Source organism: Anopheles aquasalis, chromosome 3 (assembly GCF_943734665.1).
Source record: "Anopheles aquasalis chromosome 3, idAnoAquaMG_Q_19, whole genome shotgun sequence".
NCBI classification, from domain to species: Eukaryota; Metazoa; Arthropoda; class Insecta; order Diptera; family Culicidae; genus Anopheles; species Anopheles aquasalis.
This window is the reverse complement of record NC_064878.1, coordinates 15,230,001-15,245,836: the sequence shown is the minus strand read 5'-3', so window position 1 is coordinate 15,245,836 and position 15,836 is coordinate 15,230,001. Positions and strand designations below refer to the sequence as shown.

At 51.4% G+C, this 15,836-nt stretch overlaps 1 protein-coding gene across 1 annotated transcript in view; it reads left to right on the top strand.

Moving 5' to 3' along the window:
• The first annotated feature begins 903 nt into the window (after positions 1-903).
• Positions 904-15,836, top strand: part of LOC126576026 (paired box protein Pax-6-like) — a 45,772-nt gene continuing 30,839 nt past the window's right edge. The window contains exon 1 of the mRNA XM_050237094.1: positions 904-2,252. Within this exon, the coding sequence (XP_050093051.1) occupies positions 2,114-2,252 (139 nt within the window). The 5' untranslated portion in view covers positions 904-2,113. The remainder of the gene's footprint in view (positions 2,253-15,836) is intronic.

Sequence of the window (15,836 nt, the reverse complement as noted above, 5' to 3'; positions counted from 1 at the left end):
TCAAGGTAATGTGGAGCGCACGTGGAGCTCTCCCCACTGCTGTACAAACAGTAGTCTAGACGATCGATCGTGTAGTAGACTCACTCGACCTAATCGTAAGCTTAGCGTTATTTTAAATCGTTTTTTTGTCAATATTTTTGGCATTGCCCCACCCCCAAGGGAGGTTAAGGATTTTTTGATAAAATCTTTATTGCTCTGAGTAATACTTTCGAACTAAAGAAAGCGGTACAAACGACAGGAGAATGATTTTTAATCAATTATTTGATTAAACTTAAACATGGAAGCCACGGAGCGGTTTGAATTGGAGTTGAAAAAAAAATGAAGTCCCCGTCGGCATTCGCGCTGCCTCGCTGCCCAGCCAGTCCGCCAGTAAAGCAGCCAGCACCATGATGACGCGCTGCTCTCCTATTGGACGGGCGAGCAACCCGTTTCCACGGTCGCTTTATCTCCCACCGGCCTCCGTTGGAACTGCGGCCTCGGTGTGTGTATCTGTGCGACACCTCCTCGAGAGCGAGGTGTATCTTCCATCCTGCTTGCACCCTCACGCGCACGCCTGACACACCTTCGAGAGACCGGCCTCCGATTTGTCCGGCTCAGGTGCACCCCTGGGGTTGCCCCTGCTCATGGGTGCTTGAGTTTGCTCGTTGCGAACGCTTTGGTGCTGCTCGTTTCCTGCTCAGCTTCAGTCTCGTGCCGATACCAGCGCCGTCTACATCCTCTCGCTGTTCGGTCGGTCGCGGCCGGTTCGTTCGCTCGGTTCGTTCGTTCTTTTGCTCGTTCTCGGTTGGCTGCCACGCGCGCTCTTTTCGTCGCTAATTTGTGATCGTTGTGAGAAGTGAGACAACTCTCGTCTACATTGTACTGAAAACGATCTCTACGAAAAGGTGGTCTGGAGCAGTTTAGATTAGTTTTTCCGGAGAAAAATGAGTACTTACCACTGGTTGTGACTCGAACTGGAACCGTGAATAGTGTGCCCGCGCGTTTGTGTTGAACTGTAAAAGTCAGTTAAAAGCCATTACCCTGCGCAAAACACCAACCACCAACCAGTGGCCAGTGCCAGCGCAATCATCGTAAAACATTGGATTGGAGTGCAGTGCTTAAGAGGCGTGAGGTGTCACCAAACACACCAAACAGGTGGTCAACCTGCAGAAGAAACAGCAGCAGCAGCAGCAGCAGCAGAAAAAAATTAATTAAAAATCATTAACCCAGATGAGAAGTCGTTGTGATATGGCAGCTGGAACAACTGTAATGGTAGCAATGCAGATATGAGATGCGCGCGCGCGAGAGGAGCAGATTGAAAAAAAAGCAGAAGAAGAAGCAGAGAATCCTCCAACTCCTCACTGTGCATGTGTGTACCATGGTGTGTGTTTGTGTGCGCGGAAAACTGGTCCTGAAATATGAAAAGCAATCTTGCCCCGTTAGCACATCACCAGCAGTAGCAGATGTAGCAACAGCAAACGGTCGATGCCATATTCCGATGCCTGCTATAACAGCATAGATGATATGTTGATCTGTCCCATTACGTGCAGTAGCAGCAGCACCATCGACAGCAGCACCATCATACCGCAGAGAAGGAGGGAGAGAGAGAGAGACGTACTGACGCGAACGAAAGTCTAATTAATTAATTAATTACCACGCCACACCGTAGCCGTCAGTTCCGATTCGCGGCCGGTCAGTTCCGTGGAATCCCGATTCGCGTTGACAACAACGCGTTTTTTTTTTGTTTGAAATTTACGAGATCGACGCAGTAAACTGTGGCTCCGTACGGGAATGAAAGGCAAAAAGACTTGCATCTCCGCTCTAGAAGACGAACCCCCGTTCGTGATCGTTGCTAGACTGCTAGACAGGAACTAGTCTCAGTGTGCATTGGAGTGTTGTGTCCAGCCCGATAGAGAGAAATGTGCTCGCTGATGTTGTGATGTCGTGCGGTTTCGTTCATTCCGTTCGTGAAGTTAGATTGTGCAGAAGTGACTGAAGAGTTGGTGGTGTGTGAAAACCTGGACGTGAAAAGAAGGAGCAGGACTGCGGTCACTGAAGAAGGACTGAGGAGGCAAAGCAGTCACTTGGTCACTCCTCGGGAAAGGTGCCGTTCTGGTGCCTTCGGCCAAGTATAATGTTGATTGGATCGGCGATCGGTAGCGAGTTTACCCAACTACCGAGTGCCCCGTGGAGCATGGAACCTCCCAGGGCTCCACTGCCCGGCCAAGGATCCCTGCCACCACCGCCACCCTCGTTGCAGCTCTCACCAACCGGTAAGTTCGACGCCAGCCACAGCGACGACCTGAAACGCACGATTTGCCGACGGTAAATTGATCCAGTTTCGTATTTCGCGCACCGTCCGTCCTTGCTTCCTTAGTGTGAGCAAATAGAACTAGAATTGAATTGTTTCACTTCACCTTAACATGTGGTGTGGTTGAAGCACCACCAGCAACAGCAACAGGAGCAACATGTGCTGGCTGGACTGCTCATGTTCAATTCCACCGGAACATCCCGGGAACATGTCGCAGAAATACCGTACTGCCTGCGTGCGTGGCCAGACTGAGCAAGTGAGCGCTGCTGCCCAACAGTTGAAGCGCAAAAAAATTAGCGCTCCCGGTCGGCTCGGTACACACCGTCGGAATGGAGAGCAATCCGGGCAATCCGTTACGACACGCTGGCCAGGATCGCCAATCGATCGCCCTATCGGTCAAGATCGTCCTCACAATTGTTCGTCATCGTTCGTGTTTTGCTGCTGTTGGTAATAAGACGGGTGAAAAGGGGTGAATGAAAACAAAAATTAGCACTTTTTCTGCCGTTGTTGCTGCCGTCCCGTCCCGTCCGTCCGGTCCACTTCCGTGGGTACATCATAAGTTCCGCAAGAACGTCCCCTTTTCCCGCCCCGATGGATGCCTGATGTGAGTGATGATGTCGTGGCTCGGTTTTTACTGGACCAGAAGACGGCACATGACTGCGCCACACGATCGTTATCGTGATCTTGGGGTGTTCATCGACGTTTTCTTTACCTTCTGCTTCACCGTTGTGTAAGGTCCCGGGTCCCAGGGCGCCAGTGCGCCTCTCGAAGCAAGTGTACATGTCCAATAGCTGTCCTGGCTGTCTCGGACGGTTTGGTTCGCTTGCATTAACTACTTTATCAAGCCAAAAAAGGGGGAAGAGATACATTGGGGTTCTGTACCGAAATGCTGTCCAGGGAAGGGTGTTTTCTGTTTATGAATATTCTCGTAAGTATTGCATGTTTCTAATTGCGTTAATGCGTCACTACAAGGTAATGGCTTTCATTAGTGGTAAACTGTCATTTGGTGCTCTATAATTTGCAATAATTTGGTCAACAAACAGTTAAAGAGCAATAACACGCCGCTGACTGGTAGTTTATGGTCCAATATGGCAATTTTGCAGACTCTGTGGGTAATAAAATAATATTCGATATGAATGAAGTCGTCATAGAGTTTCCATTTTGAACAAATATTCCTTTGAGATAGATGAAAGATCGAATGACGCCTCTTGTTTAAACAGTTATTGTTATTGCTGTTGTAGGAATGTTGCATTCGTACATTTGCTTTTACTATGTTAATGGTCTAATTTGGCAATTAAATTTTTGATTAAAGCGCCATCCTGTTTCAATTACATGCCAATTTTCCCATCTGAGATAAGTGACATTAAATTCTATAGATTAACTTGCGTCTCGAGATAAAGATCGAATGAAATCCTTTTTTTTTTGCAGTTCTCTGTAGAAAAGTAAGACTCGCGTATCCTCTCCTTTTACTACCTTATAGTACAACAAGTCATTCCGCAAATTGCGACTTCAAATACCTCAAAGAACAGGCAGTAGTGGCTAAGAAAAGACAAGAAGACGAGACAGTGAAGTTTCCTCCGTGAAACCAAGCGTCACCGTAACTGCGCAAGAAAATCAATCATTTATCATCCTCCCAAACTGACGCTGATCGAACCGGATCGGGAATGGAATGGTGAGATCGCTCGAGAGGAATAAAAAAGAGTTTAAAAAAATATAAAAAAGATCGCACAACTGTCAAGTGAAGTTCCCAAAAACAACGCTCAACACATCGCATGAAGATCGATTAAAATTCAGCACGAAATTGATTTCCGGACACTGCTGCCAGCCAGCGGTTTGATATGCGTGCGACCACCGGAGCTGTTGACAGGCTACCCGGGGCCCAGCAGGTAGCTCCATCCATCCACCCGGGGGGCTCCCGTTCCCCGTTGCAGAAATGTGCATCTTAAGGCGCTGCAGCTTTTTGGCGCTCGAAACTGTTGGGTCTGACTGTCTCTCTTCGTGTACGCGTGTGTTTGTCAGACAAACCGACAACTTGTTAACGGTTCAGGAATAGTTTGGACATATTTCTGACGACGAGCGATCATGTGTGTCCAGGTCGCGTCAAGGCGCATAATGCGCCACCGGACACACCGGAAACTTTCTTCTTTCTTCTTCACCACCTTGCGCCGGGAAGGACGGGGACGAAATCCATCGCACGGCCCCGTGGTCAGCAATGTGTGAACGACAAATTGATCATAAATATTGCGCGACATTGCGCGCTGCTACTTCCGCTGCTGCTGCCCACAGCTTTACGGCTGTCGAATGTGGAATTTCGTGCTGCAAGTAAAGCACCACCACAACACGGGCGCTCGCACGAGGATGCGCTCGCTGGACTTTCTTCGGACTTCTGCTTTGTTCCTTTTTTGGGGTGGATTCCGTTTTGCCATATGGCGGCGATCCCCGATCGGCCGATCGGTTTGCAATTTCGCGTTTGTGAAGTTGTTTCATAACGGACGAGGGCTTTACCGTGCAAAAGCTTTCGCTCTGGCCCAGGCTAGCTGGCTGTGATCGTCACTAAGAGCAGCAACCACCGACGACGACGACGACGACGAGTGACCGAGTTGAGTGGAACAATCTCGCGTGCAATTTCTTTTAATTAATTAATATTTATTTATTCGCACAATACTCCATTCCAGCAGCGCCGAGCCGAGTTTTACGCTGGCGGATGCGCTTATGTTACTGTTGGCCCATGTGTTCGCACCAAGAGAGCGTATCCTGTCCTGTGGCTACAACCGCACACAGAGGGGACAGTTGAGTTTTATGGAGTCGTTTTGCGAGTTAATTGTTGGTGAACGTTACTGAAATGGTGATGATGGTGGTGGTGGTCCTGGTGGTTGCCATGCTTGCAACGCGCGATCGCGATCATTTGTACCACGATGTGTTATCATCGTGTCGCGTCGCCTCATTCACCGGCCGGGAATTAACTTGAATTTACGAGCCACAAGAAGTGGCCGAGGGGCCAATGGGGCAGGAAATGAGGGCATGTTATGCTCTCTGGCTGGACACAACCTCTGAACCCGCGGGGCATACCGGGAGACATGCTTTTGAAAGAAGCTCTTTAGCGTGATCGTGGTCGCAGCAGCATTGTCGACGTCGCAATCGAGCGTTGAGTAATTTTAAAATTCATTGCATCGCTCATAACTGCCTCTCTCTCTCTCCCGCTCTCTCTCTCTCTCTCTCTCTCTCTCTCTCTCTGTTTTTTTTTGGGGCACCAAAATGCCAACATGTAGCTCCATCGATCGATCGATTCGAGAAAGTGTTAATGTCCCGCTGCTCTCAGAGGCTGCAAGCGTCTCGCGGCCACCGGTGGCCAATCATATAATTGAATTTCACGTCACTTATGCGCTCATCGAATGCAGCTCGAGCAAAGCATTTTCGAAGCTCGCGAGCACTCGATTTTGCTTCGTTGTACCACGCAGCGACCTAATCGAAGTCGCGAAGCGAACTCCAATGAGTACAAGAGACAAAGAGGGAGGGGATTGTGGAGAGAGTGCTTGGGGACAAAAGCAACAACAGCAACAGGAAAAAAAAAACTCGTCAAACGCGCCTCGCGCGCGAACGCGCGTTTTGTGAAGTTGTGAACAATTTTAATTTCAAATTAATTTTAATTTTGTCGCATTCCTCGCCTCGCAGCCTGGTCGCAGGGCAGCAGCAGCCGGAGCCACCAGTTGAGGCAGCGGCAGAAAACGGGTTAATGATTTTAATGTGTCACCCAGTTGGCCCAGAGAGCGCTGCAGAGGGCTGCAGGGCGCGCGCGAATTGATGACACACTCGGGTACACTCGAAACAGACGATGATGGTTGATCATCGTCCTCCGCGTCATGTTGTCAAACATGACCTGGGCACCTAAACCACGCCGTGGTGCTGGTGGTTCCCATGCTCCAAACATGTCCTCCTCCGGTTTTGCTGGTCGCAGATTCCCATATTTGTGTGCTAGGACAGTAGCAGCAGTAGCAGAAGCAGCAGCTGTTGCTGGTGCTGCTGTTGCCAACAAGTTTGGTCCCTGGCTGGTTTCGCGCCCAACGATCACGCCACAAAATGTGTTAAAAAGGTGATTTGAAGCGTGCTCTAAGGTGCACGCGGGAAGAAGCGAACGAGTAGCAAAACAAGGTCTGGAGCGGATCGGGTTGGCCAAAAACGCCGATGGCTAAAAGGTGGTCCCGGGGCGGCCTAAAAACTGCGTCTGGCATCCCTTCCTGTAGTCTTGGAAGTTATGAATCGCCCAGAATGTCTCCCGGTCCGGATCCGGAGACTGGGGAATGGGAGCACGCCGCGAGCGCGAGTTTGACGACTTATGACAGCGACGGCGACGGCGACGGCCTCCCCGAACGACGTATTTGGTAATGGTCCGAAATCACCAAAGGGTACCCTTTTGCGCATGACTTCGCGAGTCGCGACGCACCTTCAGCCTCTCGGCCTGGTGCTTGGAATCGATAATAATTAATTTTGCGAAAGACAAAATATTGAATTTCCTTTCCATCACGGCAAGGAGAAGGAAGAGAAGGTAAAGGAGTCGTGGCCCCAACACGCAGCTAATGATGTTTCGGTTTCCGTTTGTGGCGCACGGAGACATTTGCTTTGGCATCGTCGACATCGACTTGACAGCAAAACACAACAGGATAACAGACCAGCACCACCAGCACTACATCCTTGCTTAATTAATGCACCACCACCACCACCACCATCACTCCGTCGACACCGATGATTAGTGGTGATAGTGGCTAGGCATGGGCATTAGAAGCTTCCGAGTGAGCGTGCGCGCCATTACAACGAACCAACCTACATAAACCATCAGCCATCCCGGATAGAGCACCGGAATACGTCGGTACGTCGGAATGAGGATGAGTTTAATTACCTTTTCCTTGGCCCCGGTTGGGGTTCAATTTCGAGAAAGAGTTTTCCACGTCAATCATGACGGAACAGTCCACCGCGGGGAGCCAATGTTTAATTTCCTCAAGCACACACTGCTACGACGAGTAGCAAAGAGGGGGCCGCGGCCACGGCACACCGGGCCGTTACTGCATCGGAATCGATGATTCTCGACACTCATCACGACCTCCCTGGGCTCTCCTGTTTTCCTCTTCAACAACCAGCAACAACCATCGACGACGACGACGACAACGACGCGCAGCTCGCATTCGTTCGGACAAATTATTTACGCTCCAGCTGCGGGGCTGTACCCCACACCACACCACATACAATTCCGTTCCGTAATTTGCTTCCCCCACTCCACCTACTATCCCTCCCTCCTGGGGGGGGGAGCTCATAATTACCCGTCGTCGTCGTTGTCGTTGTCGTGGTCGTCGTCATCGATCCAGTAAAGTCACACCGCCGCGGTGGTGGTGTTGGCGCGTTCAAGGCGTCATCGTCGTGCGTTGCGGTCCCAAAACAAAATGGCGCTCATCGCCATGCTTCCGCGCGCAATTATTAATCGCTGCTTTCCTCCCTCTCACCGCCTCTTCACACCTGCTGCTGCTGCTGCTGCTGCTCTCTGGTGGCGCAGCTGGTGCTCTGCGGGTGATATCGCGACTCAATTGTTGTGTTCCCGGGGTGCGAGCGGGGAGATCCGGAGAGGATCGTAGCTGAGGCCCCATGGAAGGAGAAAACTCGTTCCCAGTGGCGGTCGCGTATCGATTTTGCACGTGAAACTGGAGCATGACTGACTGACTGTCACGATCCTGCTCGGGGTAGCCAAGCAAGGAGAAGCAACGGAATCGTGCAGCGATTTGAAACGAAAAGGGACCACCGCACAACCGCGTGTCGTGTTGGGGATGAAGGGCCCAAGGGTGGCCACGGTGGCTGGCTAATGTCCTTTTGGACTCTCCGAGCGTAATGATGCGTCGTGAGCGTGAGCGTAAACGGCATACCGCTGCAGCGAGTGAGAACTGATGGCTCATCGTGCCTTCACCGGAAAGTCGTGTCTAGTATCTAGCAACTATAGAAATGGTTCCATCCCCCAAGCCACCCCCCAGGAGGCACCCCTTCTTATCATTCCCCGGGGATGGAGGGCGCGCAAGCCATATCGAAATGGTAATTGTGGTCTAGGGGTCCCCCCGGGGTGGGGGCATCGAAACATGATACTGCTCTCCACCCCCCCCCCCCCCCCCCCCCCGGAAACACCGCGCAACCCTTGAGTACGCAGTGAGTGATTTGAATGGAGCTCCAGTTCGCTATACGGGCACGCACACATCGCTGCGCAATTTCCACGACGATTACGCAAAAAAGCAACGCCCCAAAGCCCCGCTGGAAGGACTGGATTTGGGGGCTCTTTTCTCACCCGTCACGAGGGTGACGGTAACGATCCGCGATGCGATTAGGATTCCATCCTCATGGCTTCTGGTCAGCAGCTCTCTCGTGCTCTCTCTCTCTCTCTCTCTCGTTCTGTGGCATTAATTTGGTCGCCTTTTAATCAGATTATCGTGACTTTATCGTGTCCTCGCGTCTAGGGCCTCGGGGAGTGGGTTTTTGCAGCGGATTTACCGCACCGACCGGACGAAGGACACGGCGAGCGCGCGCGCGCGCGCGCGTTCACACTCCCTGATTTGGTTACCACCTCTTGGCTGCCTGGCACCACAACGGGAGTGTACACAATGCTGTGACAGTGGCGGATTCAATTACCGGTGACAGTGACTCTCCTCTTCTTCTTTTGTCCTTTCATCGATTTCCGATCGGATAATAGAAGCCAAGCCATCATTAGGGACACCATTTAATCCAATAAAACCATTTTCATTGTGCACTGGCGGCTGCTGGTGAGACAGAGAGAGCAACAGAGAGAGCACATGAAGCACCAGAAGCACTCTAACTGGAACTGAGCATGATCGAAAGCTAACAGGTCCAGTTCCAGGAACAGGTCATTAAATCCCTGGATTTGACTGAAAAAAGTGTGTTTAACTCAAAAATCTGTTGGTAATTAGATAGAACAGAATCTTTCAATTGAACTGTTACATTTTTAAGAAATTTGGATCATTATTGTTTGAGGTATTGCAGATTTAGTAACGCTATTTTAAACTTTTGCAAGTGCCTCATTTGGTCCGAACGCGAATTAAAATCAACATCACCAGTAGAAAATTGTAGAGTTTCCTAGAGACAAAGGTGTTATAATGTTTTTCCAACCATTATTTTGTCTCAACGGTTATTTGCCAATAAAAATAGGTGCTTGACAAGGACACGGAATATTTTTTTTATCAATTTGTTTTGAATTGTAGTGGAATATCGTTACTAAATCTTCAATAACTCAAACTATAATGTTCCAAATGGCTTGAAATTGTTGAAAGTGCTCCTAAAAGAGTCTGTTGTATCGAACGACGAACTGATTCCCTTGCTAGAAGCATGAGAACGTAGAATTCTTGACTGCTGTGTTAGAAGAAGAAGAAGATACTTCCAGCAAAACAAACATCAAGAAGATCATCCACTCGGAAGGCCAAACGCTATTCGCCAGGAAATTAGCAAAAAGATTATTGTGAACGCCCTGGCGGTGACCGGTAAGAGGAGGGATCGGCCGTCATCGTAAACGGGTTGTGACGTGGCATGGCAATGGGGCCGAAAAAGGGGGCCAGGGGCCTCGGTAGGGCGGGCGGGATCTGATGTGCCAGAGCAAGAGCCACATTCACATTCGTAGCCCCGTTTGGCACGTATCGTGTTACATTTCATGCGCATGTTCACACGTTCCGGTGGCTTATTAGCCCCCCTTTTGTGCCCCTTTCCTCCCTTTTCTTGTGGAGGATCGCATGTTGCATGTCCCAGCACCACCACCACCAACGACGACGACGAAGTGGGGTCTGGGAATTGAAATATGGAATTCCATAATTGAAGAGTAAGCCATCATAAATCGCCTGTCAACCGTGACCAACAACGCAGCCACGATCGGGAGTGGCAATGATCGTGCGACTATTTTGGTTCGAACGCAAGTTCAAAGCGCCAACGAGTGTCGGCCGGCGCGCGCGCCTTCGCTTGATCAGAGATGCGGTGTGGCGGCGCCGGCCACAAGAAAATCGGAATGCATCGACGCCGGCCATCGCAATGGAACGCACTTGGACCGGGGGCACTTGGGAAGCAATTCTGGGAGGGCCTCCTGCCCCTTTATGCGGTGCTATCTTGCCCGGATCGATGCCTTTTTTGGGTCGGCGAGGCCACACATCAGACTACACGCGAGCAAGCGAGCAAACAACAGATCAATCGCCGATCAGAAGACTCAGGACAGACGACAACGGACACACGGAGAGGAGAGATGTAGATTCGCGACAACCACGGCGACGGAGCAATCAGCGAGCGAAGCGCATCCTCGGCAAACAACCCGGGGGCCAGTGTCACTGTTTGATGCACTCACTGCTACTGTTGCTACTGCTCCTGATTGATATAATGACGCGACATGATGGTTGTTTGATGCAAGGAAGTTGATAACGCGCACTCGGGGCCTGGACTACGTACCACACTGTGTGGCCAGCGGAGCGACCACCGGCGCTGTTCGACTGATCGACGAGAAGGAGGAGGTCCGAGATTCCCAGTTGTCTGCTTTGGGATTTTTTTTTGCTGCTTCTGTGTGCACCGCAATGCAAGCGCACCGTTCGATCGTTTTCGATGAACATTCGGGATCGGGATTCCGACGATTTTGTCCGTCCGGTCCGGCGGTCCGGTCTGTTTTGGCCACCGTGCAGGCCATCCAGGCTGGCGATGCATTCCGTTCGGTCTGTGCACTTCCTTTTTCAGATCTCGTCCAAGAGATTGATATTGATGCGCGATAGCTGGTGAGCTGGCTAGCGGGCGGCCGGTCGGGGCGGTCGCAGAGTTTTGTCTTTCGTCAAATGCGCTGGCGCTGGGCCCGCTGTTCTTCGCTGGGAACTGGTTTCGGTGGTCTGAAATCTAACAAATTAATGATGCGTCTCTGCGTGACCAAGAGGCTGGCAGAACAATCGACATAACATTCTTGCCAGTTTCTTTACACTTTCGCGATCACGGTGCCGGCGACGCGGCGCGACATCTGTTTTGCGAATCGGCTGATCGCGATCGCAATCGATCGGTCTGCGTCTCCGGTAGCCGGTTGGCTGGTAATCAATGTCACACGGTGTGCAGTAGTCCAATCTCGTGGATTGGACGTTTGAACATGCGTTTAATGCGTTCCGGAGCACAAATTGCTCTGTTTTTTTCTCTTCTGTTTGTCGCTTCGCTTGGCATCTTTCCTCTGTTCCTCCCTTTTACATTCTTATCACCAAAATCCTCTTCGAAAGGAGAACGGAACAGGAAAGGATGTGCCGGAAAGGTTTGTTAATACCTGTGTGAAGGGCACTCTATTCTCCCCTTTTGCAGTTCTCGCGACAGAGCACTCGCGTCCTTATCATGCATTATTCAGCACCAAAGCCTGAAGGGGCCCGTTGCGATATGCATCTTTATGAGGTAATTTACGTGGCGCAATTATTCACATTAGCACCTTCACACGGCCCTTTTGCTGTCGTCCATTCGTTGTCGTCATCGCCGTTGTCGTCTTCGTTCCCCAATAAAAAGGGGGAAAAGAGTGCGACACCTCATCAGGTTGATCAGATGGAGCTCGTCTCGCGCTTCATCAGGTTAACACAATCAGTGATCCACCATCCAATTCCACGGAACTCGGTCCCGATGTCGGCACCAGCCTTGCCTGATCGTATCGATAACCAGCGACGAACCAGCGAACAGCAACGGTGACAACAACAACAACAACCGCGATCGAGCGAGCTCCGAAAAATTATGAGTAATTATCGCCCGGTAGGACATCCAATCAGTGACACCGCGGGCGCCTAAATGATCGCGCCGATCGTGACGATCGAAGACTTTCACAAAACGGACTCGCTCGCGGGGCTCGCGGGGCTCGCGGGGTGCTCGGGAAAATAATTTAATATTAAACCGAATCTGCCGCCGCGCCGCGTTGACCAGAAATGTGCGCCATCAGTGAATGAAGTGATGAAAACGTGTCACAATGGCACTGTGACGGTCTTCGGAGGCCCCCTGCGGCCCCCGGTCCCCGTTGCGTTTGATCAATCGATAGAATAGCGAACGTCGTGCTTCCCCGTGGTGCCCATCGACGGTGACATTTATCTAGTTTGCTGTAAAACATGCAAAGTTATGTGGGCACCCGGCCCGGGGGCCCGGTGAGCATTGATCGGAGGCCTCCGTTGATTGTAAACCCGAAATTGGGAAGCGAGCGAGAGAGAGAGAGAAAAAAAAGAAGGGGCCCAAAATCAATCTTCAAATGCAAAGCATTCGTTCGGAGCAACATCTTCGCGCGTAGCGACTTGTCTTTCGCTCATCAGGCTATTCCTCTAGGTGGAGGACAACAGGAATATGATAAGAAGAAACGGGGGGGGGGGGGGGCCTGTAGTGAACCTGGAAACAACATCTCACTGCTAAGAATGTTCGCTCATTTTTACCTCCCCGCTTAACGATGTGTCCCTGGGGACTCATTCCTGTGTGCGCGAGCGCGAGCGCGCGCGTCGAGAGCCCATGCCAGAGCCCCATGGTTTCCTGAAGGGGCCAACCGGGACCTACTGTTGCCCCTGCGTGTCTCGTCAGCTTCTCTGACTGCCTATAGTGGTCAACGCACATGGGCAACGATTTGTTGCGTGCGCAACATAAATTATCCTTCAATCATTAAGCTTTCAGGCAGCCAGGCAGCCAGGCAGCAGACAGGTAGCACCAGCAGCAGCAATCATCAGCAAGGACAAGGGGAGAAAAGAGATGAAGTGCTCGCAGCATGTCTCTGTCTCCTGTTTGTGCGGTGGAGGGACAATTCCGAAAACAGGGGTGTAAATGAATCTGTTCGATCCTTGATCGAACGTCATTGTTGTCAGGGTGGGTGTTCGGTCTCCTTTCGATCACCGTAGTCACTGTCCCATGATTTGCCTGATCGCGGCAGCGAACCTTTCGCCCAACACTCGATCCCGTTTCCCGTTCCCGCGCTTGGGAACGGTAACACAACTTTCCGATCCGACTTGTGGCCGTCCGGTTTTGGTTTGGTTTGCGTTGCTCGAGGTGGTGCTCCGGGTTCTCCGGTTTCGGATCGACGGCGCTGTGGCGTGCGGATCGTCGGCCCCGGGAATTCCAGGAAATCTCCATAATGGGCGCAGATTACTCCGGGAGTAGGTGCCCACCAGCATCACTACTGGCCTTCGGTTGCTCTCTTGCATTCGCTCCCCTGCGTCCGTCTCTCTATGCGTCTCCTTTCAATTCACTTCACTTCAGGCTTCACAGGGCTGGAATGCCAGCGTTCCGTTTTCGGGCGTCCCAAGGGATGCATGCGATTATGTGTGTGCGCGCGCGCGGTTGCCCGCGACTGCCCAGACACGTTACTGGCCACGATGGAATCCTGTTCCCGTTGTGCACTGGGGCCCCGCGGTTTGCGTTTAATATGAAGTTAATCATTGTCCAGCGCAAACCGTAGGCGCGCTTTCAATTCCATGCGTTTCTACCTCTCCTCGTGCGTCCTTTTCCTCCCCTGAAGGGAGTCTGAGTGAAGGCGCACTCAATGGTCACCTTTATGTGGTCTAATCGTAGTGGTCGCCTCGGTCACCCGGCAACCTTTCCATCATCTTGTGTGTGCACGCGCACGCCGCACGCAAAGCCAGCACCGGCCACCAACTCTCGTTCACCCCGCTCCACGGATCGTCCTCCTGACCACGGATCGTGCATCATTAGCCGGTGATGCAACCTCCAGGTACCCTCGCACTGCGGAAAGAATGTATTGCAAATGCATTTGTGCGAAACTGCATTTGTAGTAGCGACTCACACACCAGCACATGCTGGTCATCGTCGTGGACGTCAAACTCGGCACACTCTGTGGGAACATTTCGCCCGCATGGCCGCATCTTTGTGTGTCGGTATCGGCAACGGTCACAAATTATGCACCCAGGCGACCCGCTTTGGGGCTCAGGAAGCGAGAGAGAGTGGAGAAGAGGCTGTGCATAAGGCTACGTCGAGGGCAGTCATCAGACAATTATTATAAATAAATTAAAATGCGATTAACTCGCGCGCACTCTCCATCTCCCCACCAAACCAAAAACCAGGTAACGTGCACGAGCGCGCGCACGTTAATTCGCAATCTCTCCCTTGCTGTTGCTGCTGCTGCTGCTGGTGCTGTGCGCCCTTGCGGCCGCATTGTGAGAGTTGAGGTTGAGTGCTAAGGTACCACCATACAATCACAGCAGCATAAACCTCACGGAAATCATTACATGGTCACGACGACGACGACGATTGGCCGATGTCCGCTTGAAATGTTGCAAATTGGTAATGGCTGCGGCGGCGGCGGCGTTTTGGTTCACATGCCAGGGCCAGCTAGTTGTATGATGTGGCCAGCAGCACCGGGCAGTGGACAATCTGTATCTGCTCCGGTAAACGGACGGTGAGCATTGTTTTAACTGGCTTTGTGCAGTTAGACCATCGGTGTAATCTCATTTGTGGTGACTTAAGGCCTCGGTTCTCAACTCTGTCTTCTTCGAGGAAAATGGGGATTGAACTAAACTGGAGGGAAGCGGGAAGAAAGTGAACCGTCGCTCAAAGTGAAAACCATTAGCCTAAAAACCCACGGAAAGGGGACGGAAATTGAGTTAGTGGCGCGACGGCGATGTTTTCCTCGAATTTTTACACCGCGTATTTATATTGTAGAGGGAAAAGAAAGGAGAGGAAGTCCTGCGTGGTGTGAGAAATGATTACGAATCTTTCTGCTGGTTCGTGGTCTCTGTGTTCTCCAGGTCAATCAGTATTCGACGTTTGGGGAACTTCTATTAACGTCTCAGGGTCCATATTGCATGGGCATCAGTGCTGACTTTCTAGGTCATACTGGCTCGCATCATCAATCATATTCGAACAGCTCTATTAGTGATTGACCGGAAAAGCGCCCACCACACGTACACAAACATACACACGAGCTTTTCATTTAATTTTCAAACGATAAACACATTTCCAATGGCCGCGTTACGTCCACGTCGGATTGGATCGGGCCTTTCGCACAGAATTTCCCTCCAACATCATTATTATCATCGTCGGGGAACGGAAACTCCCATCACCGGCGGTACCGCCTATACCGGCGGTAGTAGGAGCCTCTAAGGGCTTTGGGGGAAGCCAACTTTGGTCAACAATCGTTATTCAATCCGCCAGTACGCCAGCGTATGCGTCAGCGAATGGTGAAGGTCCAACGAGGTAGTGAGGTGCTCCATCCCTTTCCATCCCCACCCGCAGCTGACCCTCGGGTATGGTGGAGGTGTGAAAATCATTTAGTCGAAGGCACAAGGCCAGCCAGCCAGCCTGCCAGCCGGTGCCGGGCCATCGAGCAAAGTAAATGAAGGGAAAAACCCACCCCGCCCGCGCCATGAGCCGTTTGGAATCGATTTTTCCTCCATTAAACACTCGGTGGATCCGAGGAAAATGATCTTTTCACGTGGCTGCCAGCGGTTGCTATCAACTCGGAGTGCGATTTGCGATTTTAGAAGCTTCCAGTGTAAATGTGTTCCAGGTCCAGGGTGCCTTGGCCTCACGCTAAACTGCT